The following is a 26,769-nucleotide window of genomic DNA, read 5'->3' on the forward strand; positions in this document are numbered from 1 at the left end:
AAGGACTGTATTACAATATGAAATTCAGGATACCGCCCAACTCTACTTCAGACCACTGCAATTTAGCTGGTACATCATTGAAATGTACATTGAATTGAAATGTTTACTTCCAAAAAGATGGCCGCCAGTCCGCCTACCGTCAAATGTCAATTTAAAAGGGGAATGCCTATTCTATTATATATTTTTCTATGACTTCAATAGGCTTCCTATGGAAGATTGACAGTATAATTTAAAACAGTTGATATTCTCATCCAAGTCAAGATTCTCCGATGTGTGGACCTCCAACCACCTTTGTGCTACCATTTGAAAGTTGACATTTCAAATCGTATTTATCAGCCAAAACATGACACCCACCCTGTATTTAAGAGCATGCTGTGTCTCAACTGATGGCCGGCACAATGCAAACACCTTAGATGATGTTAAACAGGCTCTAAGCTACAACATATGCGAAAATGAAAAATATCTATTTTTAACGCTTTTCTTGATAATTGATGTTAAAGGTTTAAAAATTATATTTTGAATCCCTTTATTTTGAATTGTATTTTTAAATAGTTTTACAACACTGTTTGTCGATGATATCAAACTCAACTGTTTATCTTTTACAGCAGGGATGGGCAACTTTGATGGGGCGGGGGCCACAAAATCTGAAATTATCATGAGGGGCCGCAGTGGCTCGTGGGTCTGCGTACCCACATCCATACCCACACATGCAGTCAGAGGCGGCTCTAGCGTTCTATGGGGCCCTAGCCAAAAATGTGTTGCACCCCCCCTCTCATACCTTGTGAGCAAAACATTTTAGCGGACCCCCTCTTGATAGCTGAGAGAAAGTTTTTCAATTAATTTCCTGCAATTCTACACATTTTGTCATGGGTCGTAGAAAACATTTGCAGTTTTTATAGCTCATTTCCTGCAATTGAACACATTTTGCCATAAGGTGGAGAGAAATATTTGCAGTTTTTAATATGAGATTTGAGTCAGACTGGCTAACAAAATCAATGGGGGCCCCCTCGACCATGATTACTATACGTTTAAATAGCTGGCCACTAGACTAACTTTTTTTGCTGGCATGGGCTAATTGATTGAATGTCAGTGACTGACATAAGAGAACAACTGCTGATACACAACCACATTTCAAAATTGCACCTTCTGTATTCTACAATTTTACAACATTAAGTTGAGACTGACCGATCCGTGGGCCTGCAAAAGTGGGTCCCACCCATCCCTGTTTTACAGTGATGGTAGCGTGTGGTATATAAAAATGGGCAAATTTAGAGCACCTCTCCGCTTGAAATGTTTGGACATTCAGGTCCAAAAAGTTACTCTGACCACTTCTATCGTGGGCAAATATGTATGTATGTTTTGTTCAAAGCAAAAGGGGTGTGGTCAAAAAGTGATTGAAATCAAATGGAACGGCCCTAAAGCAACATGACAATGAGCAGCATTTGTCTGGAAAAATAGGCCTTGCACTGTCCAGACATTAAAAGATCTACAAATTGATTCACTTCCTTTCATTCCAATTCAATTCATATTTCTCCTCTCATGCGACAACTCCTACACCCCTCCTTAAAAAGAGAAACCCACAATCTGCTAAAAAGCACGTGCTAAGCCTAGACACCAACTGCTCCACTGTCCACACACACACAACCCTCCTGTCCAGAGCGGGACGGTCTGTGGAGACAAAGGTTGGGCGCCGTGCTCCTCACTGGGTGCACACAGTCCACTGGACATACAATGAGAGCGGAAGCAGATCAGCTGGCTCAGGCCTGCAAGGAGAGAGAGAGGGAGAGAGAGAAAGAGAGAGGAGCCCCCCATTCCAAATGTTCTGCTGGATGACTGACTTCATTTCCGACAAAAAGGAGAAGAACAAAACAGAGGGAGTGAGTGAGCCCGGGGTAGAAAGAGGGTGTGGGTGGGGAGAGAGTCTTCAGCTCTCTTCCGGATTTAAAACCCCTCAAGTTCATCACCAAACTAGGACATGGGTCTCCTCTTCTCATGTGAGGGCATACATGTGCATTTCAGGATTATATCATCTTCCTCAATATAGGCTAGCCAAACAGGTTTGTGGAGGCAGGTCATTGAGAACGTTCGCTCAAACACCTCTCTCAAAACAATCTTGTTGGATGTGAGATTTTAAACCCAAAATACGGTTATTTTACACCAAGGTTTGGAAACTATGTATTTGTCAACAAAAAAAATGTATAACTTCTAAATATGTAGATCTCATGTACTGTCAGTAAGGCCTTATATCCATAGGTCAATGTATGAATTTGAGTGGTTACATTTCTTGAGTCTCTCAGCCAATGTTCCCTCTATTCTATTGCATTGACAGGCACAAGCGGTCAGGAGTGTTTGCACTAGTATTTGTTTTAGCAGTGGTGGCAAAGATATAGCGGGGGGGGTAGCCAATGATGCGGTATTAGAAGCCAGAGACCATTTGCTTTAAAGATTATTTTCTGCAATTCTTCGCATTTTGCCATCAGTCTAAGAGAACATTTTAAAGCTAATTTCCTGCAATTCTACACATTTTGCCATGGGGCTGAGAGCATATTTGCAGATTTAAAATCAGTTTCCTGCATGGCTTATGCTGTATTCTTATGCGATCTGAGTGACTCCAATATAAAATCAATGGTATGACATTTTTTGAATGTTAGATTCTCCCTGACTGTCTAGTTTTTTTTTTACCCCCTTTTCTCCCCAATTTTGTGATATCCAGATTGGTAGTTACAGTCTGCAACTCCCGTACGGGCTAGGGAGAGGCAAAGGTCAAGAGCCAAGCGTCCTCCACTAACATGTCGGAGGAAACACCGCATAACTGGCGCCCGAAGTCAGAGTGCATGTGCCCGGCCCACCACAACGAGTCGCTAGAGTGCGATGGGACGAGAACATCCCAGACGGACAAACCCTTCTCTAACCCAGACGATGCTGTGCCAATTGTGAGCCACCTCATTGGTCTCCCAGTCGCGACCGTTAATGTTATGGAAAAGTATATTGTTCCATTATATTTCGAATATTATTTTTTCAAAAGATTTGGTTTAAGTTATTTAAGTTTACACTGAAAACGTTAAGTCTTTTTTAATACTTTTTTTGCATTGGCAAACACAATTGAGCAGTGGTGACATCTCAGCGCAAAAGCCACATGCAGCCAGCCGTGTGCTCAATTCTTTATATTCTTTGCTAGTTAATGAGTCATTAGCCCTATAATTTCTGGACAGCAACGAGGGAATGATTGCCTCCTACAAGAGCACAAAACTTGTTTTATTCTAGCCATCTTTGAAAAGCGAGTCAGGAAAATAGCTTTTTTTGTTTTAAAAAGGCAGTGTTGCATTTTGAGACGGGCTTGAATAAAGTAAGAGGCCAATAGGCTGAGGGTAACACAGTTGTCTGATTCTTTGTTATAATCAGTCCCTTCAGGATTCCACAGGGATTTTTTGTGATATTTGTGGCCAAAAATGCTTGATTTTGCTCCAGCAAATCTGACATTTTGCATGGGAATATGCAATGATTTTGTCAAATTTGTGGGGAAAATGCACTGAAGAGGGATTTTTCTTTTTGTGTGGCTTGATTTAACCACAATGGTAAATGTGCATTGATTTGTAGAAATTGAGAACCCTCTTTTTGTACTGCGGTGATGGGTCAGTTTTATGCAATAATTTTGCTTTGATTTGCCTGTTGTATGTGGAAATAGTGAAGTGATTGGTGAAATTTGCAAGCACCTCATAACATACAGGGAATTCTTGATTTTGGTTTCTTGCATCAAACAACATTTTCAGTCACCTCTTTGTCTGAAGGACAAGTGGCTAAACAGGTTAATGTCAAGACCTGCATGTTTTCAGAAATCTCATGGAACATAGGCCCACATTGAACACCACACATTGGCTGCTACTACAGGCTGTATCATAGAACAGCCATTCCAATAGTTATTTCCATGTTAAAAAGTCATGGTATGCATTTTCTCCATTGTTTTTGGTGGTAGGCCACTCAGGAAGGCCTACATTATGAACTTCTGTAGGCTAGGGCTGTACTTGAGAGCAAGCACGTGCTGGCCAGGCCTGTGTCCAGAGGGCCTGGCTGCTTCAGTGTGTGGTGGAGAAGGGGGATCCTGGGACAGCCATTTCCTGGCCTGACAAAGTGTCCGTTTGTCTGTGGCCCCAGCCCGTGGCTCACAGAGCTCCAGCATGCCATCATGCTTTGCTTCTGCCTCAGCCCTCTGGCTTCCCAGCCCCTGAGGGGAGAGGAGGGGGGTGAAAGACAGGAGAGGGAGAGTGGAGGAAGAGTGGGGGAGGAGGAGAGGGACGATGTGGCCTGAGCCCTGGGTGCTCGCCAAGTCACCATCCCCTCCCACCCCTATCCATCACCCTCCCCGGCTGCCTCTCTCTACACAATGGCCGCTTCTCTGCTGAAATTTCACGTTATTGGATCCCGGGCCTGAAGTTTTGTACTCTTACAATGTCCAGGCAGTGGAGCATGCTGCAGGAGAGACACACTCTGCAAGCTAAAGGCGGAAAACCGTTCCTCTTTTCATTAGCATCAGAAAAGGGGAGAGATGACCCTCCCCAAATTGCCCCTTTTCTACCTCCCTTGTGCCCAAACCGGAGGAAGGCCGTCAAGCTCCAGCAGTCCACTTTGGGTAAAATAAAAATAATAATTTGCTAAATAAACAAGCTACTTACCCCAATCGGATTCTATAGATTATCCTTCTGCAGAGTAGGAAACGAACCGCTAGCAGGAGAAAAAAAAAAAATCTAGATTTTTTATTTTTTTGCTTTTCACAGTGACTAATTATTTTTTTGTGGCTGAATCGTCTACCTTCTTCCACACAAGCCAAGCAACCGTTAAAGGACAAATATATATCACACATCTTTATGCTTCCAAAAGACAAATCTAGCCTACTGTTTACATTTTGTTTACAAATAGGCTACACAACAGGCATTCAGACCCAAAACAAAAGACGAACACAATCCTTTAGATGTTGGACAAATGACTGAATTCCACCATGACCTTCTAAACTAAGGGTTCTATTTAGCGTTAATATCAAATAGGCCCACACACATCTATGTACAGCAAGTATCAGGTTAGTTAGCAATGAGCCTAGCTATCCTAAAAAAAGGGATAATGAAAGAGGTATTCTAGCCACATATTCTCTCAACATGGTAGCTAGCTACCTCAGCCTGGTGCTAGTGGTGACTCATCTCCGTCACTACAACACTGCTTAGCAGAGACAGAAAAATGCAACGTGCCTTCCGCACAAGAGCAAATCTACCCATCAAGGGGAGTATAAATAGGCTAGAAGAATAACAAGGAAAGAGTGGTTGAAGGCCACCCTTTGTTTACGCCTAATCACAGAAAAACAGCTAAAGAATTAAAAAATAAACTAGAGCGTCATGTTAAGCTACACAGGCAACGTTTTTTTGTAACATTGAATTTATGCCTTGCGCCGACGCTAACCAACCTTTCATTGCAGGATTGGAACTGTAACCCCAACAACAATGTTCTGGGTACCGCAGCGCCAGGGTAGTGTAATAAATCAAAAAATAATCCCACATGTGTATCAAAAGCCCCAAAACTATTTGTCAAACATCAATCAAAGCCCCACATATTGAGATGATCTTAATTCGAACCGCAAGCATTTGGAAAATTAAAACCTTGCACTCACCATTACAAAAAAAGAGGAACCGCAAATTTGGACTGCTGCGGCGTCTCCGGGGCAGCTTTGATGTGAAAGTAGTCTCTGGAGACCCTGCTTCTAATCGTCATAGTTAGTCTGAAAGTCAAGACTGGGGACTGTTGGGAAAGAGTACCAGGACAAGGCTGAGAAGAAGCCATCATTACAAGGAATCCACCATGCTGTAAAGAAGCCATCAACCATCCACCATGGCTGTAAAAAAAAAAAATCACAGAAATTTAGCATTTAAACTATCTAGGTTGTAAACTATCCCTGTAATCCTGACTGTGCCAGCCATTCACTCCACCCTCAACTTCCGGACTTGTCTCTGTGCTGTTTGTTGCTACTTGGCTAACTGCCAAACTTTTCTAATTTTACTTTTAATACATTTACCAATGGTCTTAGTTTTTTCATTGCTCTAATTTATACATTCAACTTTTATCACCCCAGACGCTTTATCTGGACATGGTTCTACAAAACCTCCACCAGCCAAAAAAGCTAGGTAGTAACATTAACACGATGCCATCCAATTGCAGTCACTGTACTCATAATATACAGGAGAACTATCACCTTATGGTGAGGATAGCCATGTTGCAAGCACAGCTTCAGATGCAATTGTTAGGCAAGGGAAATGTAAGTGCAGGAAAGGATGAAACAGCATCTGTAAGTACAGGTAGTAGTTTAAATCCCCCCGCACAGTCCCCGCAGTCGGACAATTTTCCTCAAGTCTTCGGGAAAGAAATGCTGTCAGCATGCTCAACCTGTGTCGCTCATTCAGCCGACAGAAACTTTCATCCGGCTCTCTCAATTAAGCAACAAGTCGGAGTCAGAGGCCGAGCCTTCTCGGGTCTCTCCTCCTCCCGTTACGGGGTCTGACCAGCCGAAGCCTCCCACCATTAGCTTGGACAAATTGAAAATCCTATTCATTGGTGACTCCATTACCCGCAATATTGGACTTAAAAAGAAGCATCCAGCTATCATACACTACCAGGGGGCAGGGCTACCGACGTTAAGGCTAATCTGAAGATGGTGCTGGCTAAGGCTAAAACTGGCGAGTGTAGAGAGTATAGGGAGTATAGGGATATTGTTATCCACGTTGGCACCAACAATGTTAGGATGAAACAGTCAGAGGTCACCAAGCGCAACATAGCCTCAGCATGTAAATCAGCTAGAAAGATGTCGGCATTGAGTAATTGTCTCTGGTCCCCTCCCAGTTAGCGGGAGTGATGAGCTCTACAGCAGAGTCTCACAACTCAACCACTGGTTGAAAACTGTTTTCTGCCCCTCCCAAAATATAGAAGTTGTAGATAATTGGCCCTCTTTCTGGGAGGGCCAATTCTCACTGGAATAAAGACCTCGTCCATTCCTGTCATTATTGAAAGAGATTGTGATATCTCATCATAAAAGAGGGCTACTTAATGTTAAATCCCTCACTTCCAAGCAGTCATAGTCAATGAACTAACCACTGATCATAATCTTGATGTGATTGGCCTGACAAACATGGCCCAAGCCTGATGAATTTACCATGTTAAATGAGGCCTCTCCTCCTGGTTACACTAGTGACCATATCCCCCGTGCATCCCGCAAAGGCGGAGGTGTTGCTAACATTTATGATAGCAAATTTTAATTTATAATTTGAACTTCTAGTCATGAAATCTATGCAGCCTACTCAATCACTTTTTATAGCTACTGTTTCCAGGCCTCCTGGGCCGTATACAGCGTTCCTCACCGAGTTCCCTGAATTCCTATTGGAATTGTCCTTACAACAAGGCAACCCTGCCTCCCTACAAGCTATGGGTATTGATCATGTTCCGGCCTCAATTAGAAATGGGGACCATCTTAAAACAGCTAAACCAAAGGGAAAGTTGAGATTTACAAACTACAGGCCACTAAATACCCTGGTTTAAATGAAGATATGGATTTCTCACTTTTCCTGTAGGGTCGCGAGAGGTCCATTTGTGGTCATCTAGTGGACTTTTTGCTCTATTGCCCTCAGCTATGTTTAGACAGTTGTGGTCCACGTTTGCTGTGTTCTAGTGTACAATAAAATAGATGGCACCCCTATTCTTAGCACTTTGCCCAGTCATATTCAAATCTAATTTATAAAGCCCTTCTTACATCAGCTGATATCTCAAACCCAGCCTAAAACCCCAAACAGCGAGCAATGCAGATGTAGAAGCACGGTTGCTAGGAAAAACTCCCTAGAAAGGCCAGAACCTAAGAAGAAACCTAGAGAGGAACCAGGCTATGAGGGGTGGCCAGTTCTCTTCTGGCTGTGCCGGGTGGAGATTATAACAGAACATGGCCAAGATGTTCAAATGTTCATAGATGACCAGCAGGGTCAAATAATAATAATCTCAGTCGTTGTCGAGGGTGCAACAGGTCAGTACCTCAGGAGTAAATATTCAAGGTTAGAACTACCTTTCTATGGGTTCTGATTCTTCTAGCCTCATGTTATAAAAATGCAACTCATCTACAGTATTTCACTTTTGAATGTGTATAGTATTGCTGACTAGGAATTGTCCAATCAATTATGTAACCACTCCCTCTTCAAAAGAGGACATTGTATTATCACATCTTTGTACTCCCTGACAAAGGCCATGCAGCCAAAATGCGCCAGATTTTTAAATCTTTGTTTCCATTAAACATGCAATACAAATTAGAGGTCGACCGATAATGATTTTTCAACACCGATGCCGATTATTGGAGGACCATAAAAGCCGATACCGGTTAAATCGGACAATTCTTTTTATTTGTAATAATGACAATTACAACATTACTGAATGAACACTTATTTTAACTTAATACATCAATAAAATCAATTTAGCCTCAAGTAAATAAATGAAACATGTTCAATTTGGTTTAAATAATGCAAAAACAAAAAGTGTTGGAGAAGTAAAAGTACAATATGTTCCATGTAAGAAAGCTAACGTTTCAGTTCCTTGCTCAGAACACGAGAACATATGAAAGCTGGTGGTTCCTTTTAACATGAGTCATCAATATTCCCAGGTAAGAAGTTTTAGGTTGTAGTTATTATAGGAATTATAGGACTATTTCCCTCTATACCATTTGTATTTCATTAACCTTTGACTATTGGATGTTCTTATAGGGACTTTAGTGTTGCCAGTGTAACAGTATATCTTCCGTCCCTCTCCTCGCTCCTCCCTGGGCTCGAACCAGTAACACAACGACAATTAGCGCGTGCTAACTAGCCAGCCATTTCACTTCGGTTACACCAGCCTCATCTCGGGAGTTGATAGGCTTGATTTCATAAACAGCGCAATGCTTGACGCACAACAAAGAGCTGCTGGCAAAACGCACGAAAGTGCTGTTTGAATGAATGTTTACGCGCCTGCTTCTGCCTACCACCGCTCAGTCAGATACTTGTATGCTCAGTCAGATTATATGCAACGCAGGACACGCTAGATAATATCTAGTAATATCATCAACCATGTGTAGTTAACTAGTGATTATGATTGATTATTTTTTATAAAATAAGTTTAATGCTAGCTAGCAACTTACCTTGGCTTACTGCATTTGCATAACAGGCAGCCTCCTTGTGGAGTGCAACGAGAAAGAGGCAGGTCGTTATTGCGTTGGACTAGTTAAGGTTGCAAGATTGGTTCCTCCGAGCTGACAAGGTGAAAATCTGTCATTCTGCCCCTGAACAAGGCAGTTAACCCACTGTTTCTAGGCCGTCATTGAAAATAAGAATGTGTTTTTAACTGACTTGCCTAGTTAAATAAAGATTAAATAAAAGGTGTTAAAAATATATATTATTATTATATTTTTTTAAAATCGGCGCCCAAAAATACAGATTTCCAATTGTTATGAAAACTTAAAATCGTCCCTAATTAAATCGGCCATTCCGATTAAATCGGTCGACCTCTAATACAAATAAAGGCATTTTGATGAAATATATGAAGAGTGCCTTGGTCCTCCGTTCTTTTTGAGGACCTTGTAGTCATGGCAGATATTCACATTTTTAGTGACTTTAATATTCACTTGGAAAAGTCCACAGACCCACTCCAAAAGGCTTTCGGAGCCATCATTGACTCAGTGGGTTTTGTCCAACATGTCTCCGGACCTATTCATTGCCACAGTCATACCCTGGATCTAGTTTTGTCCCGTGGGATAAATATTGGGGCGGCAGGGTAGCCTAGTGGTTAGAGCGTTGTAAATTGCAGTTCAATTCCCCGAGCTGACAAGGTACAAATCTGTCATTCTGCCCCTGAACAGGCCGTCATTGAAAATAAGAATAAGAATTTGTTCTTAACTGACTTGCCTAGTAAAATAAAGGTTAAAAATTAAAAAATACAAATAAATTATGGATCTAAATGTTTAACGGAAGTGGAGTTCGGCAAGTGTTTTAAACTCAGACAAAACAGAGATGCTAGTTCCAAGTCCCAAGAAACAAAGAGATCTGGTGTTGGATCTGACAACTAATCTTGGTTGTACAGTCGTCTCAAATAAAACTGCGAAGGACCTCTGCGTTACTCTGGACCCTGATCTCTTTTGACCAACATACAGTATCAAGAATAATTTCAAGGACAGCTTTTTTCCATTTTTGTAACATTGCATAATCTGAATATTTTTGTAAAATAAATGGATGCAGAAAAGCTAATCCATGCTTTTGTCACTTCTAGATTATACTCTACTCTCCGGCAACCTGGATAAAAGCACTAAATCAACTTCAGTTAGTCCTAAACAAGGCTGCTAGAATCCTGACTAGAACCAAAAAAATGTGATCATATTACTCCACTGCTAGCCTCTCTACGTTGGCTTCCTGTTAAGGCTAGGTCTGATTTCAAGGTTTTACCGCTAACCTACAAAGCATTACATGGGATTGCTCCTACCCATCTCTCCGATTTGGTCCTGCCGTACATACCTACACTACGCTCACAAGACACAGGCCTCCTTGTCCCTAGAATTTCTAAGCAAACAGCTGGAGGCAGGGCTTTCTCCTATAGATCTCAATTTTGATGAAATGATCTGTCTATCCATGTGAGAGAGGCAGACTCGGTCTCAACCTTAAGTCTTTACTGAAGTCTCATCTTCAGTAGGTCCTACAATAGAGTGTAGTCTGGCTCAGGGGTGCGAAGATGAAAGGCACTAGAGGGACAAACTGCCCTTGCGGTCTCTGCCTGGACGGCTCTCCACTGTGATTCTCTGCCTCTGACGGGGGCTAAGTCACTGGCTTACTAATGCTCTTCCATGCTGTCCCTAGGAGGGGTGCATCACTTGAGTGGTTTGAGTCACAGACGTGATCTTCCTGTCCGGTTTTGCGCCCCCTCAGGCTCTTGCAGTGAAGGAGATCTTCGTGGGCTATACTCAGCTTTGTCTAAGGGTAGTAAGTTGGTGGTCGGTTGATACCCCTCCAGTTGTGTGAGGGCTGGGCTTTGGCAAAGTGGGTGGGGTTAGATCCTGCCTGGTAGGCCCTGTCCGGAAGTATTGTCAGACGGGGCCACAGTGTCCCCCGACTCACCTCGGTCTGTCTCCAGTATCTATGCTGCAATAGTCTATGTGCCAGGGAGCTAGGGTCAGTCTTACATATGGTTTAATTCTCCTGTCGTATCTGGTGTCCTGTGTAAACTTAAGTATGCTCCCTCTAATTCCCCTTCTCCCTCCTATCCCAGATCATGCCTCAGGACTAGCTGGCCTGATGACTCCTCCTGGCCCAGTCCACCTGGTCGTGCTGCTGCTCCGGTTTCAACTGTTCTGCCTGTGACTAGAGAACCCTGACCTGTTCACCAGACGTGCTACCTTGTCCCGAACCTGCTGTTTTCGAATCTCTCTCCCTCGCACCTGCTGTCTCGACCTCTGAATGCGTCGCCACTGAAAAGCCAACTGAAATTTACTCCTGGGGTACTGACCTGTTGCACCATCTACAACCACTGATTATTATTTGACCCTGCTGGTCATCTATTAATGTTTGTTCTTCAAGATGGCAATTTAAGGCTAGATTGAACATGTACACTTATAATCTCCACCCAGCACAGCCAGAAGATGACTGGCCACCCCGCAGAGCCTGGTTCCCCTCTAGGTTTCTTCCTAGATTCCTGTCTATCTAGGGAGTTTTTCCTAGCCACCATGCTTCTACATCTGCATTGCTTGCTGTTTGGGGCTTTTGGGCTTAGTTTCGGTATAGCATTTTGTGACATCTGCTGATGTAAAATTGTAGACAAATTCTGTTTTATTGAAAATGTATGGCCGAATTATCTTTCTTTTGTCGTAAGTACTATCGGTCTAAAATCAAAATACGATTTTAATGGTCACATACACATATTTAGATGTTATTATGTGTGTAGAGAAATGCTTGTGTTCCTAGTGCAATACTATTGAACAATTCACAACAATACACACAAATCTAAAAGTAAAATAATGGAATTAAGAAATATATAAATATTAGGATGAACAATGTCGCAGTATGTGAGTGAGTGAGTGAGTGAGTGAGTGAGTGAGTGAGTGAGTGAGTGAGTGAGTGAATGAGTATGTATGCATGCATTAGTGCATTCAAAAAGTATTCAGACCCCTGGACTTTTTCCACATTTTGTTACGTTACAGCCTTGTTCTAAAATTGATTAACTTGCTTTATTTTTTATCCTCAATCTACACACAATACCACATAATGGACAAAGAAAAAAATAGGCTTATAGAAATGTACATAAGTATTCAGACCCCTTACTCAGTACTTCAGGTCTCTCCAGAGATGTTCGATCAGGTTCAAATCCAGGCTCTGGCTGGGCCACTCAAGGACATTCAGAGACTCTTCCTGAAGCCACGCCTGCATTGTCTGGGCCGGCAACCTTGCAAGGGTTAACACACATAACTGTCTTACGTCGGTGGCACTGTGTTATCCTCAAAGTGGGAGAAAAATGTGTTTCTCTTGTCCGGGAGCAAGACATTGGTGTCCGCGACATGGCATATTTTTTCCTTTGTAAATCAGGAAAGGGAGGGTCTATTCCACATAAAACTTGTGATTATTTTATATCATTATTTTCTGTATCCCACTAGCACAGCAGCAGAGATGGGTGCACATGCACAGCTGTTACCCTTGTAGGGGAGACCCTGCCATGTAGAAACATCGCAATATGCCCTTATATGGAGCTTGCAAGCTGATGTTCAGTCCCTGGCTGCACTTTATACAGGAAACTAAGGAAAATAGGCACTAGATTTCACAGTTTCTCAATAATCGCCTTGAGTATGGACTGGTTACCTTATGCTATGCTCCAAAATGTCTATCCACGAGTCTGGGAGAAAATGTACAGCAGCCCTAGGCAATGAAGTTGGTTGTGCAGGAAGATTTTGAAAAGCCTAGCAATAGGGAAGGTTTTACATTTTCATAATTAAATTGGGTAGCACATCCTTTATTCTTTTCTGGAGCTGGCAGAGGGGCTGTCAGCTCCAGAAACAGTTTAGTGAAATATGTTTCATTGCAAAAACCTTTTACTATCGATGTTCCCGGACAGATTTCACTTGGTTTCGCAAATTAAGCACTAGGCAGCTGCAGGAACAGGGTTGGAGAGCCCATGGCATACATAGGTTGGGCATAATATCACCGGTCACTCAGCGAGAGAATGCTCCTCAAACAGTGGTTGATGGGTGGAGTAAAATAAGTGTTCTTATATTTATTTTTCAGCTGCTTATATCAAGCGCATGCTCTGCTATGAAACCAAAGTAGCCTCCTGGCATCATTGAAAAATGGACGTGCAGATTCAATTCGCTATTAGTGCTTACAGATGACGCATACAGCATCAGCAGGCCTCGAGATATTTTACTAAATGTGTTTATATTAACTAACGGTCAATTACCATGAGACCGTCTTTTGCATGACACTAACCGGCTGACAACATTTCCGAACCACCACAGCCATAGATAGTTGAGAGACAATAGACATGTTGTCACCTAACAATGCAGAATAGAATATCCTCAAAACATTGTGATATATAAACATAGGCTATATAGTGTTTTGGGCTAATGTGAAAGCATAAACCAACTAAAATAACTAGTTCATAGATGTTTATGATAAGCGAATAAAGTAAAGTTTAGCAACTTACTTGTTAGATAAGTGTCCATTTGGCCTAGCTAGAAGAGGGGTGCATCTTCAATGAATTTTTGTATTACAGATTTATGTAAAACTGCTCATCATTACATTCTTCCATTTCTGTAAGAACTGTAGTCACATACTCAAATTATCTGCAGCAAAAACATTCCTCCTTCGTGGCATTGGAGTGCAATTGCCACAACTGCACCACCAATCTAGTCTGTGTTGATCCTGGTGATGGGTTGGGGGTGTTATCCAGCTACCAAAATACCTCAGACGTTATCCGGGACTTCTCTCTACCTCTCCCTTTATCAGCTACGGTTAATAAAGCAGATTCAAAAATAGATTATTTTCTGCCGTTTCCCTTCACTCGGATTGGGTCTAGTTGTCCTCGGATCTGTTCAGAACGGGTCCCTATTTTAAAACAAAATGTATTTATGCATATCGGGTACAGGTTGAAAAGCCCCAGGTCCATTTTGGACCCCTGAAGGCCTTTATTAGCTACTGCTGCGGTGGGCCATCCAAAGCTTCATTTTCCACAAATCTTTGTTTCAATACTCCGGCTCAAATAAATATGTTTGAGGACACAATGGGCTCCCCTCCCATTGTTTTCTTCATGACTCTTGAATTTGTCACCAGATATATTTGTAGGTTGTTGTTTACTGTAAAATAATGTGTAAAGTTAAACCTAGCATCTATGAATAACGGCATAACGTGCAGTTTCTATGTAGCAGGGATTCCCCCACATGCGCAGTTGTTAACCATCTTCGCTGCTGTAATCGCAAATGTTTTAGGTGGAAGAGTACACATTTCCTGACTCAAAACGGATCCTACTTTGCTCAAAATAGCTAATTCGGCCATATGCTTTCAATAAAAACCAAATGTCCACGCTTGGCAGATTTCTGAATCATGGATTCCCTGGCAATGGAGCAGAGCGAGGACGGCATCCATCAACGTCACCAGTCACGTGACCCGTTTTTGCAGCTGTTTCATGACAGCGCTACAGAGAGAGAGAGGGTGAGAGGGCAAACTAGTTTCAATGTATGGAATCACTTGGGAGTTTCTGAATTTTGGGTCAACGTTTCCTTTAATAGGCTACATACCCTGTTAAGAGTTTGGTTCATAAAAGATTCATTTTATAAGATGATGATGTGTTTGCTAAAATCCCCTCATCTAGCCTATACCTACTTATCTTTTATAGACACAAACACACTTACATACATAGTTGAGCACAAACACGAACACAGGCCCCAACCCCTTCCTGTTTCAAAGAGATTGGTAACTCAAAGACAGGGATTTAGGTCTGTGGCCTCGCAGGAAAGAACCGTCGTAACCCAGCTGCAGCACCATCCAACAAGGCTTTGCCTTCATGCAGCAGTACAACTGAAAACAATATGTACAATTCAGACATTATACTGCTCAAATCAATTCTTAGAAGCAATGAGATATGGCCAGGGCAAATTAAAGAGAGACGGGCTCCTTGAAAAAAGACGTAACAATGTAGGCCAGGGATATTCAACTATATTCTTACGGGACAGATGGACAAAAAAAAGAACAAAAAAAAGAAAAGATTAAAGGCAGGGGCAGGTTAAGGTTAATGGCAGGGGGGGACATTTTCCACATTCGATTATTCTTTGGAATAACTGTATAAAAAAAGCAATGCACACACACACACCAATAAAGCACTTAAATATTGCTACAAGTAATTACGAAAGAAGTGGAGGGCACTCAACCAACAAAAATCGAGGCGCAAACAAAAAAATTTGCTAATTGAAAAGGTGCAACCCTCATTCACCATTTTGACTATTAAAAGCTTCTTAAAAATCTGGGAACTAAGCGCCTCAATATTAACACAATGATAAGTCAAATCATCCAATGCCAAATTCCAGGAAAGTGTCATTTTGGCACTGAACATAAGATTTTGGCGGGATTTTTTGCAGATATTTTATTAATGTTCACAATTGATTTAAGGGCCAGTCTAAATTAATAACAGCCCAGATCTGGCCAGCAGAACGCTAGTTGAATATTCCCGATCTAGGCCTAACAAAAAAAAATGGAGGATTTTTTAGTCTACGACACAACATAGCCTAATCAGTAGCATTTTCAAAGGCAAAATGGGCATTTCATGTGTTACCTATAATTTGTCTTCAATGTTGTGACCAACTAAATAGGCTAAAACATATTTCACTGCACAATTTTATTTGAAGGAATACTGTGCTTTAAGAAATGAAAAATCCTCCAAATACACTGGGAGACATTTACAAGTTTAGTAATAGGTCTGCTGCTAAAATACTTTTAAGAGGAAATGAGAATTACAAGAGGGAAGTGGCTCAGGTTTAAAATATACTGCATTATAACTCTGGCCATGGGAAGAGAACAGCCAAACCTGACAACATTTATACTGTACAGGGCCTGCTCAGTTACACATGGTCAGTAACAAACCATCCCATTTGCCAGAGAGTTAGAGGATTGTCATTAATCATGCAAACAATTCAACACCCTCTAAAAGAACAAACAAACTAAATCATAAATAGCCTGTACATGGGTTCATTTCAGATTATGAAACTGCTCATCCTCCATAACTAATTACCATATGTTAAGAATTGGTAAAGAACGAAGGATGATATTGTGGCAGGAAAGACTGACAAAAATGTTCGACGTTTGACAAAAGAGATCTTGAGATAGTTTAAGTCGGAAGTTTACATACACCTTAGCCAAATACATTTAAACTCAGTTATTCACAATTCCTGACATTTAATCCTAGTAAAAATTCCCTGTCTTCGGTCAGCTAGGATAACCACTTTATTTTAAGAATGTGAAATGTCAGAATAAATGTAGAGAGAATGATTTATTTCAGCTTTAATTTCTTTCATCACATTCCCAGTGGGTCAGCCATTAACATACACTTAATTAGTATTTGGTAGCATTGCCTTCAAATGGTTTAACTTGGGTCAAAAGTTTTGGGTATCCTTCCACAACAAGTTGGGTGAATTTTGGCCCATTCCTCCTGACAGAGCTGGTGTAACTGAGTCAGGTTTGTAGGCCTCCTTGCTCGCACAAACTTTTTCAGTTCTGCCCACAAATTTTCTATAGGATTGAGGTCAGGGCTTAGTGATATCAGTTCTGTTATACTCACAGACATTATTTTAAAAGTTTTGGAACCTTTAGAGTGTTTTCTATCCAATACTAATTATATGCATATCCTAGCTTCTGGGCCTGAGTAACAGGCAGTTTACTTTGGGCACCCATTCATCCAAACTTCCGAATACTGCCCCCTAGCCCGAAGAAGTTAACAAGAAATTTGTGGAGTGGTTGAAAAACTAGTTTTATTGACTCCAACCTAAGTGTATGTATACTTCCGACTTCAACTGTAAGTGTGAGCTAGTTTTACGGCTGCACGGTTAATACATTTTTTATCTAAATGATCTATTGACATGCGCAATATCCATATCGCAAGAGGCAGTGACAGTTTCAAAATGCCACTAGGCCGTCTGTAAAGCCTGTTTGTTGTTTGTTTTTTACTATTGATTTATTCCTTGAGTTGACAGAGTACGTCTTCTATTTGTCCGCTTCCCAGTCCTACACACACACCAATCTCCGCCACTCAAGCAGACAGATCCTAGTGCGCAACATTCTCTTTGCATTTTTATTTTATTTCACCTTTATTTAACCAGGTAGGCCATTTGAGAACAAGTTCTCATTTACAACTGCGACCTGGTCAAGATAAAGCAAAGCAGTGCGACAAAAACAACACAGAGTTACACATGGGATAAACAAACGTACAGCCAATAACACAATAGAAAATCTGTATAGTGTGTGCAAATGAAGTAAGGAGGTACGGCAATAAATAGGCCATAGTGGTGAAGTAATTTCATTTTAGCAATTAACACTGGAGTGATAGATGTGCAGATGAGGATGTGTAAGTATAAATACGGGTATAAATATTGGTGAGCAAAAGAGCAGAAAAAAAAAATATGGGGATAAGGTATGCAGTTGGTTGGATAGGATATTTACAGATGGGCCGTGTACAGCTGCAGCAATCGGTAAGCTGCTCTGACAGCCGACGCTTGAAGTTAGTGAGGGAGATATAAGTCTCCAACTTCAGTGATTATTGCAATTCATTCCAGTCATTGGCAGCAGAGAACTGGAAGGAAAGGCGGCCAAAGCAGGTGTTGCCTTTGGGGATGACCAGTGAAATATACCTGCTGGAGCGCGTGCTACGGGTGGGTGTTGCTATGGTGACCAGTGAACTTAGATAAGACGGAGCTTTACCTAGCAAAGAATTATAGATCTGGAGCCAGTGGGTTTGGCGACGAATATGTAGAGAGGACCAGCCAACGAGAGCATACAGGTCACAATTGTGGGTAGTATATGGGGCTTTGGTGACAAAACGGATGGCACTATGATAGACTGTATCCAATTTGCTGAGTAGAGTGGAGGCTATTTTGTAAATGACATCGACGAAGTCAAGGATCGGCAGAATAGTCAGTTTTACGGGGGTATGTTTGGCAGCATGAGTGAAGGAGGCTTTGTTGCGAAATAGGAAGCCGATTCTAGATTTAACTTTGGATTGGAGATGCTTAGTGTGAGTCTGGAAGGAGAGTTTACAGTCTAGCCAGACACCTAGGTATTTATAGTTGTCCACATATTCTTAGTCAGAACCGTCCAGAGTAGTGATGCTAGGCAGGCGGGTGCAGGCAGCGATCGGTTGAAGAGCATGCACTTAGTTTTACTAGCGTTTAAGAGCAGTTGTAGGCCATGGAAGGAGTGTTGTATGGAGTTGAAGTTTGTTTGGAGGTTTGTTAGCAGTGTCCAAAGAAGGGACAGATGTATACAGAATGGCGTCGCCTGCATAGAGGTGGATCAAAGAATCACCCGCAGCAAGAGCGACATTATTGATATATACAAAGAAAAGGGTTGGCCCAAGAATTGAACCCTGTGGCACCCCCATAGAGACAACCAGAGGTCCAGACAATAGGCCCTCTGATTTGACACACTGAAATCTGAGAAGTAGTTACTGAACCAGGCGAGGCAGTCATTAGAGAAACCAAGGCTGTTGAGTCTGCCGATAAGAATACGGTGATTGACAGAGTCGAAAGCCTTGGCCAGGTCGATGAAGACTGCTGCACAGTACTGTTTTTTTTATTAATAGTAGTTATGATATCGTTTAGGATCTTGAGCGTGGCTGCGATGCACCCATGACCAGCTCGGAAACCAGATTGCATAGCGGAGAAGGTATGGTGGGATTCGAGATGGTCGATGATCTGTTGGTTCACCTGGCTTTCGAAGACTTTAGAAAGGCAGGGCAGGATGGATATAAGTCTAACAGTTTGGATCTAGAGTGTCTCCCCCTTTGAAGAGGGGGATGACCGCATGCATGGACCAAACAGCATGCAGTCAACAGAACGACGCAGCTTTCCACTTTGCTTGTGAATACAAATCCACGTTTTCTATATTATACGATTCGTTTTTGTAACTTGCTCTCTGCAAAATGCTAGTTAGTCGCTCTTAAGCTCTAAATGTGCCTAAAAAGAGTTAGCTAGCAATTAGCATTAGGAGCTAACAAGCTAACTCAATCCACTGAGCTAGGGCAAATATTGCTAGCAAACCTTTGCTTTAATACAGGCCAGTACCAGTGGAAGTATATCAGCACTGTTTGTGAAACAGCTTGTTCTTAAATCAGAGAGAAAAATATGAATGCACTATTTAAAATGCATTTAAATAATTTATTTAAACCTAATTAGGGTCCCATGGGAAACACTGACCAACACTTTGATTCAGTCACAAACATCTCCTCCCTTACTTTTACATTCGTTGTCACGCCAAACAAACCTACATTCCAAGTGTCCACTGTATTCTAACCATAAAATTAGAATGATCATTTTATTTATCACTCCATCAGTTTACCCAAGTGTTCCGATCTATAAATCGCAAGTAAAAACGTAATATAATGGTACAAAAAAAAAATCACAATTCGATTTTTTTGCTCATGTTGTGCAGCCCTAGCTAGTATCAGTGATCGTTTGACAATCTACTAGGACAGCCAGCTGACATAGTTACAAAATAACAATTAGCTCTGACTGAATCCAAAGTCAAGTCTTTACGTAAGACCAAAACTTCCTTTCGACATTGTTTACAGAGACAAGTTCCAATTCAGTCAATACAGGGCAGTGGCCAAAAGCATTCAAAAAGGCTACTTCCTAAAAACATTACAGAAGCAAAACTACAAACAACTGAGAACCTCTACTGAGCCTGACCACTACACACCAATGGATATTAGGCTCATACACCATGGCTATAGAACTAAAGGTGGTGTTACGTAGGCTATCCCAAAAATGTAGTTACATATCGCAATATTATTTTGTGATGACATTATACTGTTTTTGCTACTGTAGGTAGCGTTAGCTGGCACTAGTCGGCTGCGCCAAAACTTCTGTTTTTTTCATCCTATAGCTTAATTATCCATGCTCTTTTTAAATAGTGAGAAAACATATTTTCAGGACTTTTATTTCCCTGGCTGATCTAAACTCGTTCTCATGCTCTCTAGTGAGAAATGTGTTTGCAACATACAATAGCATTAAAATCGCAGTATCGAATCGCAATACATCTAGAATTGTGAGAATCGCAATACACATAGTATCGGCAACTTAAATACTTGACTAAAAAGATAAGCATTATTTCACAGAGCAATTCCAACCATAAACTATTTGCCAAACAGTTGAAGTAGCTATGCGCTGTTGTCAAGACAAGATGCCCACATTCAAATCAGTAGTTGTTTGGGTTGAATGCGTTTTGGAAAGCCTGAAAGAGGAATAGAGTGAGGGGCAGAACAGACCCCCAGGTGATAAGATCACAACAACCCACATTGACAGACAAATTGAGCATTGAGCTGTCAAATAAATCACCCTGATAGAAAAAAAGACTGAGGAATCACTTGACTGGCGAACTACACTAAACAATCAAAATATTAGACTAACCCTAATCATTCAATGACTTTACCAATACCAGATATAAAACAAATTACATCAAATGGCTAAACTTAGTAAAATATTTTGGCTAACAGTACATTTACAGTTTGTAGGTGTATAGCCTGTAGGCCTATTTGTTGAGTTACAATTGTTACAATTGTTAAAAAAAGGAAAATAACTTAGTGAATGAATGTTCAGCACAGTAGTACATAGACCTAGATACTCCCTCAAAAGGATATGAATGAATGCTATTGTACATCTATAGGAGACACAACGGCATACACGTGACCTACTTTTTGTGTGTATGTACTGACAAGGCTGTGCAACTGATAAAAGCAAACACACACTACATGTTAAGGTTTTTAAATGTACGTAAACTGTAAAGTCTTGTCTGTAATGTCTTGGACCCCAGTAAGACTAGCTGTCGCCATTGATTTTATTAGGATCCATTAGCCGATGCAAAGAAATATAATCAAGTCCAAGACAGCTAGACACACCCTGATTCATGTCCTTCCCTATGTTTGATTAAATGTTGCGTTTTTTGGATAACTAGGCTACCTTCTTCAAACACACGTTATAACTAGTCCTTCCTCTTTTCAATGCAACATGCAGACCGGATATTGAACACGGTGGTATGCATTTCACACTCAGAAAAAAAAGCAGTTAATCCTTAAGAGTCGATTGACGCACCCCAGTTATAGCTCTGTTTGTCAGACCAAGGAGACATCCCGAAAATCAGTCTTCTCACAAAAAGCATCTGAACGGTTTGGTGTAAAAGACGAGACTCTCACGAACACAATGGCGTTTTCCATGTTGCTCTACGACCCCCACGGGACTGAAGGTAGCCCAGTACCATTTAACTTTTTTTTTTTTTTTAAGTATGGAAGTAGTTTTGTACCCAAAAAAGGGGGTTAAATGTGTCTAAAACATATATACACTGAACAAAAATATAAACGTAACATGTAAAGTGTTGGTCCCATGTTTCATGAGCCGAAATGTTCTATACGCACAAAAAGCTTATTTCTCACAAATTTGTTTACCTCCCTGTTAGTGAGCATTTCTCCTTTGTCAAGATAATCCATCCACCTGACAGATGTGACATATCAAGAAGCTAATTAAACAGCATGATCATTACACAGGCGCACCTTGTGCTGGGATCAATAAAAGGCCACAACAAGTTGAGGGTGCGTGCAATTGTCATGATGACTGCTGGAATGTCCACCAGAGCGGTTGCCAGAGAATTAAATTTGTCTACCATAAGCGTCCAACGTAGTTTTAGAGAATTTGGCAGTATGTCCAACCGGCCTCACAAACACAGACCAAGCCAGTCAAGGACCCCAATGTCCAGCTTCTTCACCTGCGGGATCGTCTGAGGGGGAGGGTTGGCACTGAGGAGTATTTCTCTGTAATAAAGCCCTTTTGTGGGAAAAAACTCATTCTGATTGGATGGGTCTAGGTCCCCAGTGGGTGGACAGTCATGTGAAATCCATAGATTAGGGCCTAATGAATTTATTTAAATGAATTTATTTCCTTTAATGAACTGTAACTCGGCAACATCTTTGAAATTGTTGCATATATATATATATATATATATATTTCCTGAGTGTTCTTATATCTTCTAGATATACGACACACACTTCAAAACCTTTTACTTAACATTTTTTGATGCTCTGTTCTGCCATTTCTGAATTAGTTATTCAATGCGTTTCTATGGGCAACAGTAGTAAAGGCCAAACTCAATATTATATCCACACATTGTTAAATATATTATTTATACCTACAAGGGTCCTGAAAATCGAAAATCAAATAACTACAAACTACAATGATATAACCATCTTAAACCCCAACAGTTTAGACTTTTAGGGATTAATAACCTGTACGAGTGAGCCTTTGCAGGTTGTCAGTGAGTAGCGCACATCTTCCTATTCAACCACAAATTACTATGTTTCAGTCAAATGTTATATCTGTTTGGGCTTCTTGCTGTCAATTTGCAGTATACAAATTATTTGAAAATTATGTTCCGGCCCCCTGAACATCCTTTAAGAAAAAAGAAATGTATCGTCCTGAGGCTGAATGCAGTTGATGATCCCTGTCCGACACATTGACATGGTTTACTATAATGCTACTGTGAGGAGAAACAGTAAGGTATACATGCTTATAACCTAAAATCCACCCACCCATCCTGATACAAAAACACAGGGTCGTGTTGTGCAATTCCTTTTCACGGTGCGATTGCATCCAAAATTCTCCCCATCCTCTCAATTCAAACAAAACACCACTAATAGAAAACAAACTGTAAAATATATGAAAATGTGGACAAATAACAAAATTGGACTGTCAGTTTGTGGGAAGATGTGTGACTACACTGATCAGATCCATAACAGATGACATCAATGGGAAACAATATATAGAGTTAGGGTTCCCACACGGAAAACAGACATAAGACAGAGGTGTACCTGTGCTAATTAGCTATCTGTGTCTGTGGGCACCTGTGAGTAAACAAAAGACAGGCGCCGCAAACGTGTTGCCACTGAAAAATACTGTCGGCTGCAACTGTGTTAAAAGCAGGTAAAACAGTTTACAGTAAGTGTAGATTTAGCATGTGTTTTTATTTTGTATATATGAAAGTAGTACCGCAATTGAAAATCGATACTCGGTTTGATGGAGTATTTGGCCGTTTTGACTGCCAGAGCCAATTCGCCTCTACACAGAACATGGAAGGTCCATGGACAATAAGGAATAACATTAGGCTCCTGGCGGGTAGGAGCATTGGGTCAGTAACCAAAAGGTTGCTGGATCGAATCCCTGAGCTGACAAGGTAAAAAAAATCTGTCGTTCTGCCCCTGAGCAGAGCAGTTAACCCACTGTTCACCGGGCGCCAAAGACGTGGATGTTGATTAAGGCAGCCCTCCACACCTCTCTGATTCAGAGGAGTTGGGTTAAATGCGGAAGACACATATCAGTTGAATGCATTCAGTTGTACAACTGACTAGGTATCCTCCCCGATCCCTTTCCTTTAGTCCATTGTTGGGCTCGACTGATGGCTAATTCCAGCCAGCATGAACATAAAAAGGGATCAGGTGGGTCTTACTGTTCCGTTCCTACCGTCTTCCTTAAAACTACCATTCCAGTGTTTTACTTGCTATATTGTATTTACTTCGCCACCATTGCCTTTTTTGCCTTTACCTCCCTTCTCACCTCATTTGCTCACATTGTATATAGACTTGTTTATACTGTATTATTGACTGTATGTTTGTTTTACTCCATGTGTAACTCTGTGTCGTTGTATCTGTCGAACTGCTTTGCTTTATCTTGGCCAGGTCACAATTGTAAATGAGAACTTGTTCTCAACTTGCCTACCTGGTTAAATAAAGGTTAAATAAATAAAAATACATTTAAAAAACCTTCAATGAATAATTACCAAATACATTGGATCATATGTTGGCCATCTTATGCGCTGTGCTGCTGCTGTCACTAGGAAGAACAAACACACAGAACCACATACACCATGGTCCTCGCTTATGTAATATATTGAATATGAAACACATGCCAAGTTCAAGGACAACGCCTCCCTGCAATATATCAATCAACCCGAGGTGTGCTAGGCAGATAGATTGAATGGAGAACATCGCCGTCTTGGGGCACAAAACTGTGGAAATGTCAGCGTATGAACGCATTTCAACCGTGTAGAATAAGAAATATGGACGCCATTCTTTTGAGAGCATTGGAAGACTGCAATAAGAGCGAACCATCCTTGCATTATCTATTTGTTTTTAAATTAATGGCCATCTGGATTAAGTTGATTCCAAATGCAGATAAAATGTTTGCGTAATCGCCAATGCGTTGCAAGACACTGTACTGCACATCGTACTGTGAATGGGCACCCAGGTACTTTATGAATGGAAGTGGTCACATGACCGCACCACCTCCCGACCAGATATTTCTCACTGACTGTCAACAAGCGCACGCAAGCGATCAGTCCATTAAAACAACAGGGATTTACAGCGATAAATAATTTAAATGTACACAAATGACCCTATTTCAAGTTCACAATCACATAAATACTGCTTTCCGGGTTCAGGCCAGTGCATTTGGAACGCATTACGTCCATTAAAAAATATATATATATGAATGAGATTGTAATATGCAAATGAGTGTGATTGAGAAAAAAATATGGCGTCTTCTACTTCTGGATTCTGACATTGCAGCAACCAGTTTACAGCCACATTAACATTGAATAATTATAATATTGAGGGAATATTTTTTTAAACCACATTACTATTTTATGATACTCTCTTAGTTCATGTAGAGGAGTTAGCGTTAACCTGTTATCAAATGCTAAGAAAACACTATCGTATATAATATTGAATCTTATGACAAGATCATTTTAAAGCGGATAAGCATAGGGTCTTAAATCCTATGTACAAACAAATAATCTAGCCACAGTGACTGTGCGTGACTACATCGTGTAATTTATTAGTCTGAAATAGCAACAGATATTATCCAATTGCAGTCAAATCATAAAGGTATTCTTCAAAGACAATATTGATGAAACAACTACCATATATTGCATTAATTAATAGGCTATTGTTAGAAAGTGGACTGTATACCATTTTCTGTACAGTTGTCAAAATGACCTATAGTATCTCTCGTTGTCATAATATAATAAGAGGCCTCTATTTCTATTAAATCCAGTCCCAAAACACATTGTTGTGATAATATAAAATAAACCAAACTAAATAGATGTTTGTCTTTTGTATTACTTCAATAGTAATCCAATTTAAATATGAACGTGAGTAGAACCAATGTGTAGAAGCAATGATCCTAGTGGAACAGAGTAGTCATTTAGAATCCTGCAAATAATTGCAGTGAAGATTAGACATGAAGGACATCGTTGCATTCTAGAATGTGGGGTAAAATGTACTCACTCGTTGTTTGGATTTGTCGAATCTTCGCTCATCTTTCCTCAAGGGGATCCAAATCCTGGCAATAGCATCGAGGACGCAGTGACGGCGGGGAAATAAACCGCAAATATCACCATTTTCTTTTGCATAAAACACCCAGATATTGGATAAAAGTAAATGGTCTTACAGTGGTGAATGCATAAGTGAGCTTTATTTCGGAAAACCAAGTAGCCTAGCTAGCTGTAACTAAATTGCCAGGAGGAATGACAACCGATGATTCATTTTATCTTCCCTGGAAGTAAAATCCAACCAGAATAAAATACACAGCTTCGTCATCCTCTTCGCCAACACGAAATCCAATGTGTTCAGATGCTACATTTTTTACAAAATAAACCCGACATTTAGCACGTTATTCGTGTTTAGCTATCGAGCGTTCCCTCGCCAACTTCAGGTCCAGGACAACACTTGAAAAGCGCTGCAGCGTTGATCCGTCAATGTGTCGGTGTACGTTGAATTATAACCTCCACAACTGGGGGGAAAAGACAGGCCTACAAACTAATTTCAATGAAGAAATTGAAGTACATTAGGCAAAAACGGTGAGTAAATTTTTCTCGAAGAAGTTGTTGGACATCTGCTTTAATCGAATTCCATTTTCAACTCGGGCAATGAACATCGGAAAACTGGGCGGAAGCGTCGACCCAGCTCGAGAATGAAATCCTTCCGCGTGGCCGCAAAAACATATATGTCAAAGGGGTCTCAACTATCAATACAATTGCTTACATCTACTCGAAACATATTTCATTCGTTTTCATGTTCAAATATGCCTGTGTCATTTGGCATATACATTGATTATTTATATCCAAAGTTGACCTAAAGTAGTCCCTGCACTTCCCGAACGAAGTTTCCTTTCAATCACGCATTGATACACAGAAAAGGGAAGCGTCTGTGTGATAGCACGCAAAATAGAAAATAATATGTAGGAAGGATTGTGTGTGTGACTGTGTGATAGCACCGCCAATATCAAGTGTAGATTATGTTCACTTGCGTTGCATTTCAAGCATTTAATATCACAAAAAAACAAGCACTTTCAATTCTGGATGACTAGTGCTTTAAAATGGAGGAGATAGTTTGGATATACAGTATGAGCCGAATACATGGTGCAGCACGTGGAATTACATCAGATTCCCTTCA

The 26,769-nt window shown here is 40.9% G+C and overlaps 1 protein-coding gene across 2 annotated transcripts in view; it reads right to left on the reverse strand.

The window, feature by feature from the left end:
• spred1 (sprouty related EVH1 domain containing 1) overlaps positions 1 to 26,429 on the reverse strand; it is a 70,755-nt gene extending 44,326 nt beyond the window's left edge. The window contains exon 1 of one of the 2 annotated variants that reach the window (XM_024437083.2): positions 25,603 to 26,429. In XM_024437083.2, the coding sequence (XP_024292851.1) occupies positions 25,603 to 25,634 (32 nt within the window). In that variant the 5' untranslated portion in view covers positions 25,635 to 26,429. Of the gene's footprint in view, positions 1 to 5,653; positions 5,859 to 25,602 lie in introns of those variants that run through there. The other variant, XM_024437084.2, reaches the window with a different exon arrangement.
• Between the last annotated feature and the right edge of the window lie 340 nt (positions 26,430 to 26,769).

This window comes from Oncorhynchus tshawytscha, linkage group LG11 (genome assembly GCF_018296145.1).
Source record: "Oncorhynchus tshawytscha isolate Ot180627B linkage group LG11, Otsh_v2.0, whole genome shotgun sequence".
NCBI classification, from domain to species: Eukaryota; Metazoa; Chordata; class Actinopteri; order Salmoniformes; family Salmonidae; genus Oncorhynchus; species Oncorhynchus tshawytscha.